We start from the raw sequence: 13,172 nt of genomic DNA on the forward strand, positions 1-13,172 counted from the left end.
CCTGGTCTATCCCTGGCAGAAAACCAGCATATAGACAGACACACAGACCCTTTGTTTCTCTCCCTCCTCCCAGCTTTTGAAAGTATCTTGTCTCCTCATTGGTCATTTTGGTCAGGTGCCAGCGAGGTTACCTTTAGCTTCTTAACCCTTTACAGGTGAGAGGAGCTTTCCCCTGGCCAGGAGGGATTTCAAAGGGGTTTACCCTTCCCTTTACCGTAGCCCAGCCACAACAGAAAATGAGCAGCTCTAACTCTAGTGATATATAGTGATACACACTAAATGTACTGAAAAATGGGGGGGGGAGAGGGTATTTATAAATAGCATTAGAAAGCCATGAGCTTAACTTCATTTAGTTATTCTACTTGTTCATTGTCTTCCATTTCCTTTTACTTTGAATGCTGTCTTTTTAGGCCCCAGTTCTGCAATAAGAACCTGTGGGCCCAGAGCTTGACCTGTGTAGTTCCCTTTGCAGATTTGGAGCAGGGACTTTGTCTTCATACCTGTGTGGAGATCAAAGTGGTATCTTAATGCAGGAATTAGGGTACCAAGCCCAAGTAATTTTATCCCAAAATTGCTAAGGCTTCTGTCTAGACCAGTGGTTCTCATACTTTTGTACTGGTGACCCCTTTCAAATAGTAAGCCTCTGAGTGTGACCCCTCCTTATAAATTAAAAACTTTTTTTTAATATATTTAACACCATTATAAATGCTGGATGCAAAGCATGGTTTGGGGTGGAGGCTGACAGCTTGTGACTCCCCATGTAATAACCTCGCAACCCCCGAGGGGTCCCAACCCCCAGTTTGAGAACCCCTGGTCTAGGCTGAATTAATCATTATTTCTTGTGATATAATTCAGAAATTTGACAGTGTTGCCACATGAGGATTCTTATCATACATAAGGTACTTCTGGGGCAATTCTGTGCCTAAAAATTCTGTGTGCAATATTTTAAAATTATGCATATTTTATTTGTCAGAATAACACAATATAATTACACCATTTTCAATTAATTTAGTAATTTATTTCAAAATACTTGTCAGCAAGTATGTCTAACACCACAGACAACAAAAAGTTTCCCTGAGGAGCAGAGAGTTAAAGAAACTCCTATGACAATCCAGTTCCTGCTTCTGTTAGACTTTTGTTGGGTGCCTCAGTCTGGGTGTGTCACATGTGTCAGCTAGGCACATCTTGGGGGGAAAACTCTGCCCCTTTGGTCTCAGACACCCACACCCCCTCCCCATCAGACCCCAGCTGCAGGATGCCTCCCTAGCCCAGACACCACACCTCCTACCCCCCAGAGCCCAGCCGCAGGGCACCTCCCAATCCAGAGCCTTACCGTGGGGCAGCCCCCAACGCTACAGCTGTGGGGTGTGCCCCTAGCCCATTCACCTGCATCTCCTATCCCCCAGTGCCCTGAGGTGGGGTGTCCCCCTAGCTGTATCCCTTTGACCCCAGAACCCAGGGATCTAGAAAGAGAAACAGCCTGATGCTGGGTCCTGGGCTTGTATGGAGTTTCCTACACACTGCCTTCTTCCTTCACAATGTGCTGGAAACTGCAGGTGCCTGGAACTCTTTCTCCCTGTCCCTCCTCCCTCCCCAGCAGTGTCCTGTATTTGTGAGCTGCAGAGCAGGGCTTTGCTGGGTCTTGTGGCCCCTAGTGCTGGCCAGCAGCTCTGCAGCACCAGTTCTGCAAGGGAAAGTGAAATTCTGCACATAACATTAATTTTGCACAAATTCTGCATTGCGTGGTGGCACAGAATTCCCCCATGAATAATAAAGATGTCATAAGTTATACAAGCAAGAGAACTCGGTTATATAATTAGTCTATAAAGAAATTAAGAAAAACAATAAACAGTGTTTAGTTTAATTCGTTTCTTCAGTTGTGTCCTTTTTGAGAGTTCTCCAACAGAGGATTGTATCTTCTGTTACAGTCAGACTGTAGGATACACTCTCCTCTAGGCAAGCAAAAAGAGAAACTAATTAGGCTCCACCTTTTCATTTTGGAACTATCTAATTATCCTAGGTAATCCAGGTAGTTTATTGGTGGCAAAGGGCAAAGTTCAAAAGTAGGTGATGTGAGAGATGTGGCAGTGTCCTGCAATATCCTGAACAAACCTTTTTGAATTACATTGAAGTATTTAGGAGTTAATTGTATTAAAAATAAAAATGTTTATGTATTATAGTGGGATGTATGTAACTTCTATGGGGGGAGACATGACTAATGTAAACCCTTGGAAGTGTTATGTTCTTCAGAGGACTATTTGAAACAATGTACCAGAAAAGAATGAATTTTAAAAGTTGTTGGTTTCCCAGGAAATTTCTAGGGGCAGGTGTATGCAATTATACTCCTTTCAGTTATGCAAGAGCTCAGCCTTTGGAAGCTTTGCCCTGAGGAGGGGACCTTTGCTGATTAATTAGCTTTTAACATGAGGACAAGATCAGAGGCCCAAACTGTATAGAGGAAGGACACTTAGATTCAAGGGGGTGCTGGTTCTGAGCCAAGGCGATTATAAACTTGTAACCACAGAAAGCGCCCTTGATGGGGGATGAAGGACTGACTGGTACCAGAGTCCTTGTTAGAGTTGGGGTGATCTCTGGTAAACTTCTTTGTGTGTGTGTGTGTGTGTGTGTAGGTTCTTTTATTGTTTTCGTATGTTTTCTCTAACGCATTAACTTTAAGAATAAATGTTTAAAAACTGTGAGCAATTACACTGTTCGTTGATTCTGGGAAGAAAAGCAAAGCAGGCCTGCTTAAGCAGTCTGACTTGCTGGGGAATTCACATTATAGACAGGGAACTGTGAAGCCTGGAAACACCTCCATCAGGAGGGAGTGAGATGTGTGTCTCTGCACGTAAGAGATGATGGCTGAGGAGCTGTGAGCCTGAGAGTAGGTGCCCTTGGTGGAGCATAGTGTGGGAATATAGGTGCAGTTTCCCTGAACTGTGGCAGGTAAATCCTGTTTAGATTATCATAGTGAGGGAAAAAATTATAATTGGAAAAAGGTGTAAGTGATCTTTCAAATTCTGTGTATTTCAATAACTGGAAGAGACCTTTAGTTCAGTTGCTTAAAGAAGCCCCTCAGCTATTATTCACTCTAAATCTATGTGGCCTTTTAGCCCACCAACTGACCCAAAGTGGTTTGAAGGAGGCAGATTAATAAAAATTAAAAATCTTAAATTCAAATTAAATCCCACAATCTCTGTTTTAACATAGTCAATGTATATATGCTGTCCAGGAATGCATTGTCCATCTATGCAGAGTTAAGCAGGAAAATCTGTTAAATGTTATGTTGCAATAATATTTGTGTCCAATGCAATTTCATTATGTAGGTAAAATTGATTTCAATAATTGCTCATATAACACTTAGCAAGACTTTTTAGCCACTAAAGTTTGATTTTTGCTTCTGACAGCCACCTGCAGATCAACACTGGGGCTAACCGAGTTTGTTGCTGCTTCTCTCTTTGTTCAGTGAGCAGCGTTTGTTCTTCATGTTGTTCCAATGTTCCTTCCTATACTCTGTTTCTTGGCTCATTTTCATGAATTTCAAAGAGCGTTTTATTCATTTTGATAATTTCTTGTAAACTTTAAAAATAAAAGCTTTTTCTTTAATTTTGTCCATTTTCTGAATATAATTTCAGTTTCACAAATGTTTGAGTACTTGAAAACATTTTCCAAATTTAGTATAAATACAGGCTGTATCAGTGATTAGGACTGTCAATTAATCGCAGTTAATTCACATGATTAACTCAAAAAAATTAATCGCAGTTTTAATTGCACTGTTAAACAATAGAATACCAATTGAAATTTATTAAATATTTTGGATGTTTTTCTGTATTTTATATATATCTTGTATTTTCTGTGGTAATTGAAATCGAAGTGTATATTTTGATTACAAATATTTTCACTGTAAAATGATGAACTGAAAAATACTATTTTTTGTTTACCTCATACAAGTGCTGCAGTGTAATCTCTTTATCATGAAAGTGCAACTTACAAATGTACGTTTTTTGCATAACTGCACTCAAAAATAAAACAATGTAAAACTTTAGAGCCTACAAGTCCACTCAGTCCTACCTCTTGTTCAGCCAATCGCTAAGACAAACAAGTTTGTTTACATTTACAGGAGGTAATGCCTCCCTCTTCTTATTTACAGTGTCACCAGAAAGTGAGAACAGGCATTTGCCTGGCACTTTTGTAGCTGGCATTGCAAGGTATTTACATGCCAGATATGCTAAACATTTGTATGCCCCTTCATGCTTCGGCCACCATTCCAGAGGACATGCTTCCATGCTGATGACGCTCGTTAAAAAAAAATGCATTAATTAAATTTGGAACTGAACTCCTTGGGGGATAATTGTATGTCCCCTGTTCTGTTGTATCCGCATTCTGCCATATATTTCATGTTATAGCAATCTCAGATGATGACCCAACACATGTTGTTCATTTTAAGAACACTTCCACTGCAGATTTGACAAAAGGCAAAGAAGGTACCAATGTGAGATTTCTAAAGACAGCTACAGCACACAACCCAAGGTTTAAGAATCTGAAGTGCCTTCCAAAATCTGAGAGGGACGAGATAGGGAGCATGCTTTCAGAAGTCTTAAAAGAGCAACACAAGGAAACTACAGAATCCAAACCACCTAAAAAGAAAATCAACCTTCTGCTGGTGGCATCTGACTCAAATGATGAAAATTCACATGTGTTGATCCTCACTGCTTTGGGTGGTTATTGAGCAGAACCTGTCGTCAGCATGGACACATGTCCTGTGGAATGGTAGGTTGAAGCATGAAGGGACGTATGAATCTTTAGCGCATCTGGCATGTAAATTTCTTGTGATGCGGGCTACAACAGTGCTATGAGAGAGCCTGTTCTCACTTTCAGATGACCTTGTAAACAAGAAGCAGGCAGCATTACCGCCTGCAAATGTAAACAAACTTGTTTGTCTGAGCGATTGGCTGAATAGGAAGTAGGACTGAGTGGACTTGCAAGCTCTAAAATTTTACTTTTTGTTTTTTAATGCTGTTTTTGTGCATAATTCTATATTCATAAGTTCTGCTTTCATGATAGAGATTGCACTACAGTACTTGTATTAAGTGAATTGAAAAATATTATTTCTTTTGTTTTATTACAGTGCAAATACTTGTAAAGAAATAAATATAAAGTGAGCACTGTACACTTTGTATTCCATGTTGTAATTGAAATCAATATATTTAAAATGTAGAAAACCTCAAAAAATTTTAAATAAATGGTATTACTAATGTTTACCCTTGCGAATAATCGCAATTAATTTTTTTAATAGCTTGACAGCCCTAAATATGACCATATATTATAATTATATTTAATTATATCTATTTTAATCAGTTTATGTATAGTTTAATTATTTTTATTTATATATGGTACCTGTAGCAATATAAACTTTAAAAGCTTGATGTTTTTAAATTTCCTGGCTTCTTTCATTAAAAATCCTTTAGAAATTTCCTTCATGTTTCTAAGTCTGGTGAATAAGTTGTATAATTCCCCATTTAATAATTAGTCCAGCATACATTAAAGTATTAAATAATGAAAATAACCATCTTTGATCCTATAATATTGCCATGCCATTGTTCACCTTAAGATGACATCAGGCTGTTTATAATAAGAATGCTTATATTTAGAAATGTAAAATAGTTTCAGTTAAGGAAGTAATAAATTTACAAAACTTAATAGAAAGCATCATGTTCCCTCACTTCTGAGCACTGTAGCCCTAATCGAAAGACCATTGCAGTCCATGGAAAAACTCTCATTAACATCAGTGGTCTTTGGATAAGATCTTATGGGACCTAAATTATTTTCACTTTTATTTAAAACTCTTTTGTAAATATTTCATTGTTTTTTGTTCTAGCATCCAAAGGGTCCAAACAGGATGAAGGCTCTTTTGTGCTGTAAAATCTCCTGTAAAGGCACAGTGCTTGTCCTGTAGGAATCTTGTAATTTTAGAAATATCATTTTTAACCAGTAATTTTTACATCTATTTTGAGAGCTTCACTTCCACGCCTGTCTGTAAAGCACCTGGCACACTGTTAGTGCTCTACCAATAATAATACTTCTAGTTTGGCTATATTTTAATTTTTGTGTCAAAATCTTATAAATCTTTTTTCCATGAACTTTGAATGGAAGTAAGATTGAGAATGTAAAATGAGTAATAAAATCAATGCAGTGCACATTCAATATGCTGTATTGTTTCTGTATGTTAGGTAGTATGGGTATGTAGAGTTTGTTTTCAAAAGTAGATAGTGTAAACTTCTGTTTTTCATGTTGTTATAAGTACTTACTTTTTTTATAATCTTCCGAAGTTACCTGTTAAGCGCTGTCTAGGCTAGGTAATTGAACCGTTGCTGAAAATGGTTTGTCCCTACACCAGTATGGAAAACAGCCTAGACTGGCCAAAACTATTTTTGTTTTTTTCCTACGAAAATTTTCCACTGTTGCTACCATTTGCTTAGCTTTATTCGTCGCAGTCCTAGCTGGTTGTGTATATGGTCTTGTGTAAATAGGGAAGTTATTCTGGAATATAATAGGGTGTGAATTTAAAGTGCAAGCTACTTCAGAATAATATCCCATGTGGGCACTCATATTTCAGAATAACGGTGTCCACATAGGGAGTTACTCCCACATAGCTGTTGCAAACTAGGTTATTCTGCAATAGCTATTCCAGTCAATTTTGCCAGGTTCACAAGCCCTAAATTTCAAGATGCTATAGTTCCCACTTTGGCAGTGTTTATCACTGCCCCTAATATTTTATTGTCCCATCCTGAGAGATTCAGTTCGCATGGCCACACACCCGTAGCTTATACTGTTGAGATGGGCATACCATGAGTAGTTGCATGATGACGACTTTCTCAGATGGCAGTTTCTATAGTGTGTCCCCCAGCCCTCTTTTCTGTTTCAGTCCTGAGGATGATACACATCACTTGTTTATCCTTTGTTTGGATGGAAGGGGAAAAGTAATTTATCACCTGTTTGCTCGCCTGTCCATTTCTGTATTGTAGAGCTCCTGTCACAAATTCTCTAGTCATGACTTAGATTTAGTGGGTTTTTGCCATAGGGAAGGGTCTCTCTGTTTCTTTCTGGTTGTGTTCCCCTTGCTTTCTGTTCCCATTCTTGTTAGCCAGTTAATGAAGGAAGAGCTGTGATATGTGTTCCCACTTCGTGTTTTACTCCAGGGATAAACCCATGGCTAATCTGTCTGTCTTTTCTTTAATGAAGAACTCAACACATTCTGTAAAACAAAACCTAGGATAAAAAATTCCATTAGAACAGTGGTTCTCACACTGTGGGTCAGGACCCCCAAAGTCAGTTGCAACCTTGTTTTAATGGGGTCGTCAGGGCTGGCATTAGACTTGCTGGGGGCCAAAGCCCAAACTTTACCACTTGGGGCTGAAGCCAAATCCCAAGGACTTCAGCCCTGGGTGGCAGGGCTCAGGTAACAGTTTCCCCCACCTGGGGCTGAAGCCCTTGAGCTTCTGCTTTGGCCCCCCACCTCGGCCTGGGGCAGTGGGGCTTGGGCAGTCTCAGGCTTTGTTCCCCCCCCCCCCGGGGTCATGTAGTAATTTTTGTTGTCAGAGGGAGGTCGCGGTGCAATAAAGTTTGAGAATCCCAGCAATAGGACCATAAAAAGTAGCAGAGCTTGATGCCTCCTTCATTTATAGAGTTTTATATAAGCTATGGCTTGTAAAGGGAGCAGTAACAGAATGCAGAAGGATTATGGGACCTGAACCTTCAATGCAACTTGAATAAATTGAAAATAATATGTTTTGTGTTAAGTTGGCCATAATAATTTAGTACCAGTGGTTGCCAATGTGTCCTTTGCCAGCAGTGTGTATTCCTATCAGTGGGCTGCTGATTCTTGGTGTCAAGGGGTTAATTGGAACTTTTGAAGATCAGGTATAGTCACCAACAGGGGGACAGGCTTTCGCATCTGACTTGTTATAGGCATCATTCTTGCCATGATTTTAAAATGATAAGATCACAACATTTTCAGCCTTGGTTCTGAAAAGTTAACACCCATCCAATGGGAAGTTAATAAAATCATAATGTATTTCATTTGCTACTAGGGAAGAGCAGCATTGTGACCAACTTTCTAGGTATGTTTTCAATAAAAAAGTAGTCTTATACTGTCACAGCAGCTTTCTCCCTTGGAACTGTACATTTGGCAGGAAATTATCAGAATTAAAAATTGTGGGAGCTTAGAATCGCTTCACTAAAACAAGTACCAGTAGTTTTGTGATTGGTTTCTTTCAGTTAGCAACTGGTAGTAAAAAGAGGCGGGGCGGAAATACAAGAAGAGAGAATGAAAATAGGAGGGAAATAATTCCAAAATTTTTGATGTATGTATTTTACTGTAACTGTTGCTTCATTTATTTTATTCTTTCAGCTGTGTTAGAAGAACTAGTTAACACTGGACGTCTAAAAGGCACAGTGGTTGGTGGGAGGCAGGATAAGGCTGTGTTTGTTCCAGACATCTATGCCAGAACACAGAGCAACTGGGTGGACTCCTTTTTCAAGCAAAATGGTTACCTAGGTAACTGATCTTTATTCTTTATGAATAGAAGGTCTTTTTGGAAATTGATCTAGGTAACTAAAAGAGCCAAGTGAATCCAGTGTCTGAGACTTATAAGAATAATTGAAGTGCTACTACTGTAGTTGGTATTTCTTTGGTAAAGGCTTGTTACTGTCTTCCAAAATACATGCATACAGTATATATCTGCATAATTGCAGTGCCTAGATTTGCAAGCTGTTCTGTGTTTGTACTTTCCCACATAGAAAGCGCAGTTGAGCTAAAGTCCTGCACATTACTTTAATTATGAGCGACGCTTTGAATGTTTTAAACGCCAACAGATACCCTGTAAATGTATCTTTATTTATCAGGAGGATAGTTGATGACACTTCTGTTGTTCTGATGACACAAATGTGGATCAAGTGTAAACAAGTGCATCTGGGTCTGCAGAAAGATTACCCCAATGCCTCTGCCGCAGCTTGAAAAAGAAACTGCAGAATGAAAACTGACCAGCTTTTATACCTTTAAATTGAATGAGTTGTGGCAGCATGGGTATTTTTCACCCTGGCTGAGTAGACTTAGCCTATATGCTACTTATGTTTAGGTTACATTTCTCAGATACTCTCCTTACATGTACAAAGTAAGGTTTGAAATTGTATTACTGGGGTTCATGGGCATCCAATCAGTGGAATAGTTTCTAAGTACAATGTTTTTTTCATGAGGCACTGTTGTCTCTTCAAGAGTTTAGTATCTTCCCTGTGTGTGTATTTGTTCTTCGAAATGTTGATTTCTTGAAGGCCCAGTGAATGGGTAAAACTTAACAAACTTTTTACGGTTTTACAGAATTTGATGCGTTGTCCAGACTTGGCATCCCAGACCCTGTGAACTACATAAAGAAAAGATACAAGTCCACAAAACTCCTATTTCTGAAAGCAGCCTGTGTTGGTCAGGAAATTGTGGATCAGGTAGAGGCTTCGGTCGATGAAGCCATCAGCTCTGGAACGTGGGTGGATATAGCGGTATGCTTCCCCCCCCACACCCCCCAGTGGAATGTATTTCTTCCGTTTTTTGTCCATGTTATCCAATAATGTTACTTTAAAGCAGAATTTTCAAGTCACTTAGATCTAATAACCAGGGAAACACACAACTGCTGCTTCACCATCTTAAACTTGCCTGAAGCTCAGTCAGGCTTTGTTGGTAGACTTCTAAGGCAAACTCATTTTTCTTAATCAGTACAGAGCCATTGCTCCAGTATTGTATTAGGGAACACTTTACTTCTGGAGGTGCCGTTTGTCAGATGAGATTTTTAAAACAGACTGTTTGTTATATTTTTCACCAAAATAAGGGGATGTTAGACATTGTGTTCTAGCTAAATTCTTATTTTAGCAATAATATGCTGCCTTATTTTCTGTCCTAGTCTATTGGGATGCACTTTTTAGTTGCTGTCTTCCATTACAGAGGCAGCTGTATATCATTGCTGGGTGAAATTAATTAGTGTTCCTAAACCACTTTGGGATCTTTCATGATTAAAGATCCATTTAAAATAGAAGAACACATCTAGCTCAGATGTAGCACAGTATATTTTAAACTGTTACCATATATTTGTAATTCCTCCTAATACATGTAAAAGTGGCCTTTTCTGTTCTTCATAATGTAATATTATGTGCAGTAGATATAAATGATTTTGTTTTTAATCTTAGACTCTTCTGCCCAGTTCATTATCCATAGAAGATTCTGGAATTTTGCTTCAGCAAGTGATGAGATCTTTCAACAAACATTTGTCAACTATAATCTTCGGTGACACTATTGTAGTCAGCGAGAAATTTATAAACAGTTGTACTGATCTGTTCACGGAGCTGATGCACCACAAAGCTGAAAAGGTATATTGTCCTTGTCAAGGTTCCTTCCCCACTCTGAACTCTAGGGTACAGACGTGGGGACCTGCATGAAAACCTCCTAAGCTTACTTTTACCAGCTTAAGTTAAAACTTCCCCAAGATACAAATTTAATTTTACCCTTTGCCCTTGGATTTCCACTGCCACCTCCAAACTTTATCTGGGTTTACTGGGAAACATAGTTTAGACACATCTTTCCCCCCAAATCCTCCCAACCCTTGCACCCCACTTCCTGGGGAAGGTTTGGTAAAAATCCTCACCAATTTGCATAGGTGACCAGAGACCCAAACCCTTGGATCTTAGAACAATGAAAAAGCATTCAGTTTTCTTACAAGAAGACTTTTAATAGAAGTAAAGGAATCACCTCTGTAAAATCAGGATGGTAGATGCCCTACAGGGTAACTAGATTTAAAGCATAGAGAATCCCTCTAGGCAAAACCTTAAGTTACAAAAAAGACACACAGACAGGAATAGTCATTCTATTCAGCACAGTTCTTTTCTCAGCCATTTAAAGAAATCTTAATCTAACACATACCTAGCTAGATTACTTACTAAAAGTTCTAAGACTCCATTCCTGTTCTGTCCCCGGCAAAAGCATCATACAGACAGACACAGACCCTTTGTTTTTCTCCCTCCTCCCAGCTTTTGAAATTATCTTGTCTCCTCATTGGTCATTTTGGTCAGGTGCCAGGGAGGTTACCTTAGCTTCTTAACCCTTTACAGGTGAGAGGATTTTTCCTCTGGCCAGGAGGGATTTTAAAGGGGTTTACCCTTCCCTTTATATTTATGACAGTCCTGTATATCTGGATGTGTGTGTATGTGTTTCTGTTTTTAACCATATTTGAATTTCCTAGTCTGCAGTTTTTTATCCTTTTATATTTCTTGTGATTTAGGTCCGAAAACTTATTCGTGTAAAAATGGCATCATCCGATTCCATGTGTGTGTGTTATTGTCTTTCAAAGCAAATCTTGTGTAAAGTAAAAATGTTTTCTCCAATGCGCGCTCTCTCTCTCTCAGGCTTCAGATCTGAGAGTGTGTTCTTTCTACCTAACATATCACCAGTATAAAGAATTTAATTAAGTTCTGTTGATGTTGTCAGTAAAGCATCTGGCTAATTTTGAGATCTGAAGTAATGACATGAGGAAAATTTATTTTAGGACCAAGTTCTATTGTTGGATGCATTTGTGCAGCTCTCCCTGAAGTCCTAAGTGGTAAATTAAGTTGATATGATTAAGAATACATGCTGAAGGAAATCTCGGCAACTGAGGGTGCCATTTTTACATAGCCAGTTTTCTGATCTTGACCACATAATGTTCCTAAAGCACTAGATAAATATAAAATTATCATTCATTATTGAACTTTTTGTAAGGATGAGTTGAAAGATCTGTTACTCAACCTGATTTAAAGCGTCTATCAGATCAGTCCATAGACATCAAAGTTGCACAGCTGCACTGTACATCTCAGCATGTTTTACAGCCTCAGCCTTATTCTGATATCACCCACATCCAGAGTAAATGAGAACTTCATTGAAATCACTGGCATAAAACTGGTATGTGGGATCAGGCCCTATTTTAGTTTTTGTTGAAATTTATATGGTTTATAAATAAAGGAAAATGACCACTTCCTTTGTTTAGAAATTCAAGTGTGTCCTTATTAATAAGTTGAGGAAATACAAGAAAAACCTGAAAACTATATTTTCACAGTGTTTCAGGGTCAGTAATTGATTTGTTTTTATTACAACAAATTTGAGAAATACTTCCATGCACACTTACACTAGCAGAACTAGGAATCTAGGTATTATCTGATATTTTAAGATTAGGGAAATCAAAAGGTGTTGACCAAGGCTGATTTAGTGAATGATTTGTCTGGGAAATTTCTAAGTATCTTATACAATAATAAAGAGATGATTTTAAGTAGGGCTGACAAGCAATTACAAAAATTAATCTCACGATTAATTGCGCAATTAAACAATAATAGAATACCATTTATTTAAATATTTTTGGATGTTTTCTACATTTTCAAATATATTGATTTCACTTACAACACAAAGTGTGTGCAGTTCTCACTTTATATTTTTATTACAAATATTTGTACTGTAAAAGACAAGAATATTTTTCAATTCACCTAATACAAGTATTGTAGCGCAGTCTCTTTATCATGAATTTGAACTTAGAAATGTAGAATTTTGTAAAAAAAAAAAAAAACCTGCTTTTAAAAATAAAACAATGTAAAATTTTAGAGCCTACAAGTCTAATCATGCCTACTTCTTGTTCAACCAATCTCTTAGACAAACAAGTTTGTTTATATTTGCAGAAGATAATGCTGCCCTCTTGTTTACAGTGTCACCTGAAGGTAAGAACAGGCGTTTGCACGGCACTGTTGTAACCAGCGTCACAAGATATTTACATGCCAGATGCGCTAAAGATTCATATGTCCCGTAATGCTTCAACCACCATTCCAGGGGACATGCGTCCATGCTGATGACAGGTTCTGCTCAATAATGATCCAAAGCAGTGCAGACTGATGCATGCTCATTTTCATCACCTGAGTCAGATGCCACCAGATTCTTCAACCTTGGGTCAAGTGCTGTAGTTATCTTTAGAAATTTCACATTGATATCTTCTTTGCATTTTGTCAAATTTCAAGCGAAAGTGTTCTTAAAACGAACATATGCTGGGTCATCAGCTGAGACTACTATAACATGAAATATATGGCAAAATGCAGGTGAAACAGAGCAGGAGACT

At 38.3% G+C, this 13,172-nt stretch overlaps 1 protein-coding gene across 1 annotated transcript in view; it reads left to right on the forward strand.

Annotated features, from left to right (window-relative positions):
- UFL1 (UFM1 specific ligase 1) overlaps positions 1-13,172 on the forward strand; it is a 43,183-nt gene that overhangs the window by 15,528 nt on the left and 14,483 nt on the right. The window contains exons 8-10 of the mRNA XM_048844955.2: positions 8,411-8,557; positions 9,377-9,552; positions 10,234-10,413. Coding sequence (XP_048700912.1) covers positions 8,411-8,557; positions 9,377-9,552; positions 10,234-10,413 — 503 coding nt within the window. The remainder of the gene's footprint in view (positions 1-8,410; positions 8,558-9,376; positions 9,553-10,233; positions 10,414-13,172) is intronic.

The sequence above is a fragment of the Caretta caretta genome, chromosome 3 (assembly GCF_965140235.1).
Source record: "Caretta caretta isolate rCarCar2 chromosome 3, rCarCar1.hap1, whole genome shotgun sequence".
Taxonomy (NCBI): Eukaryota; Metazoa; Chordata; order Testudines; family Cheloniidae; genus Caretta; species Caretta caretta.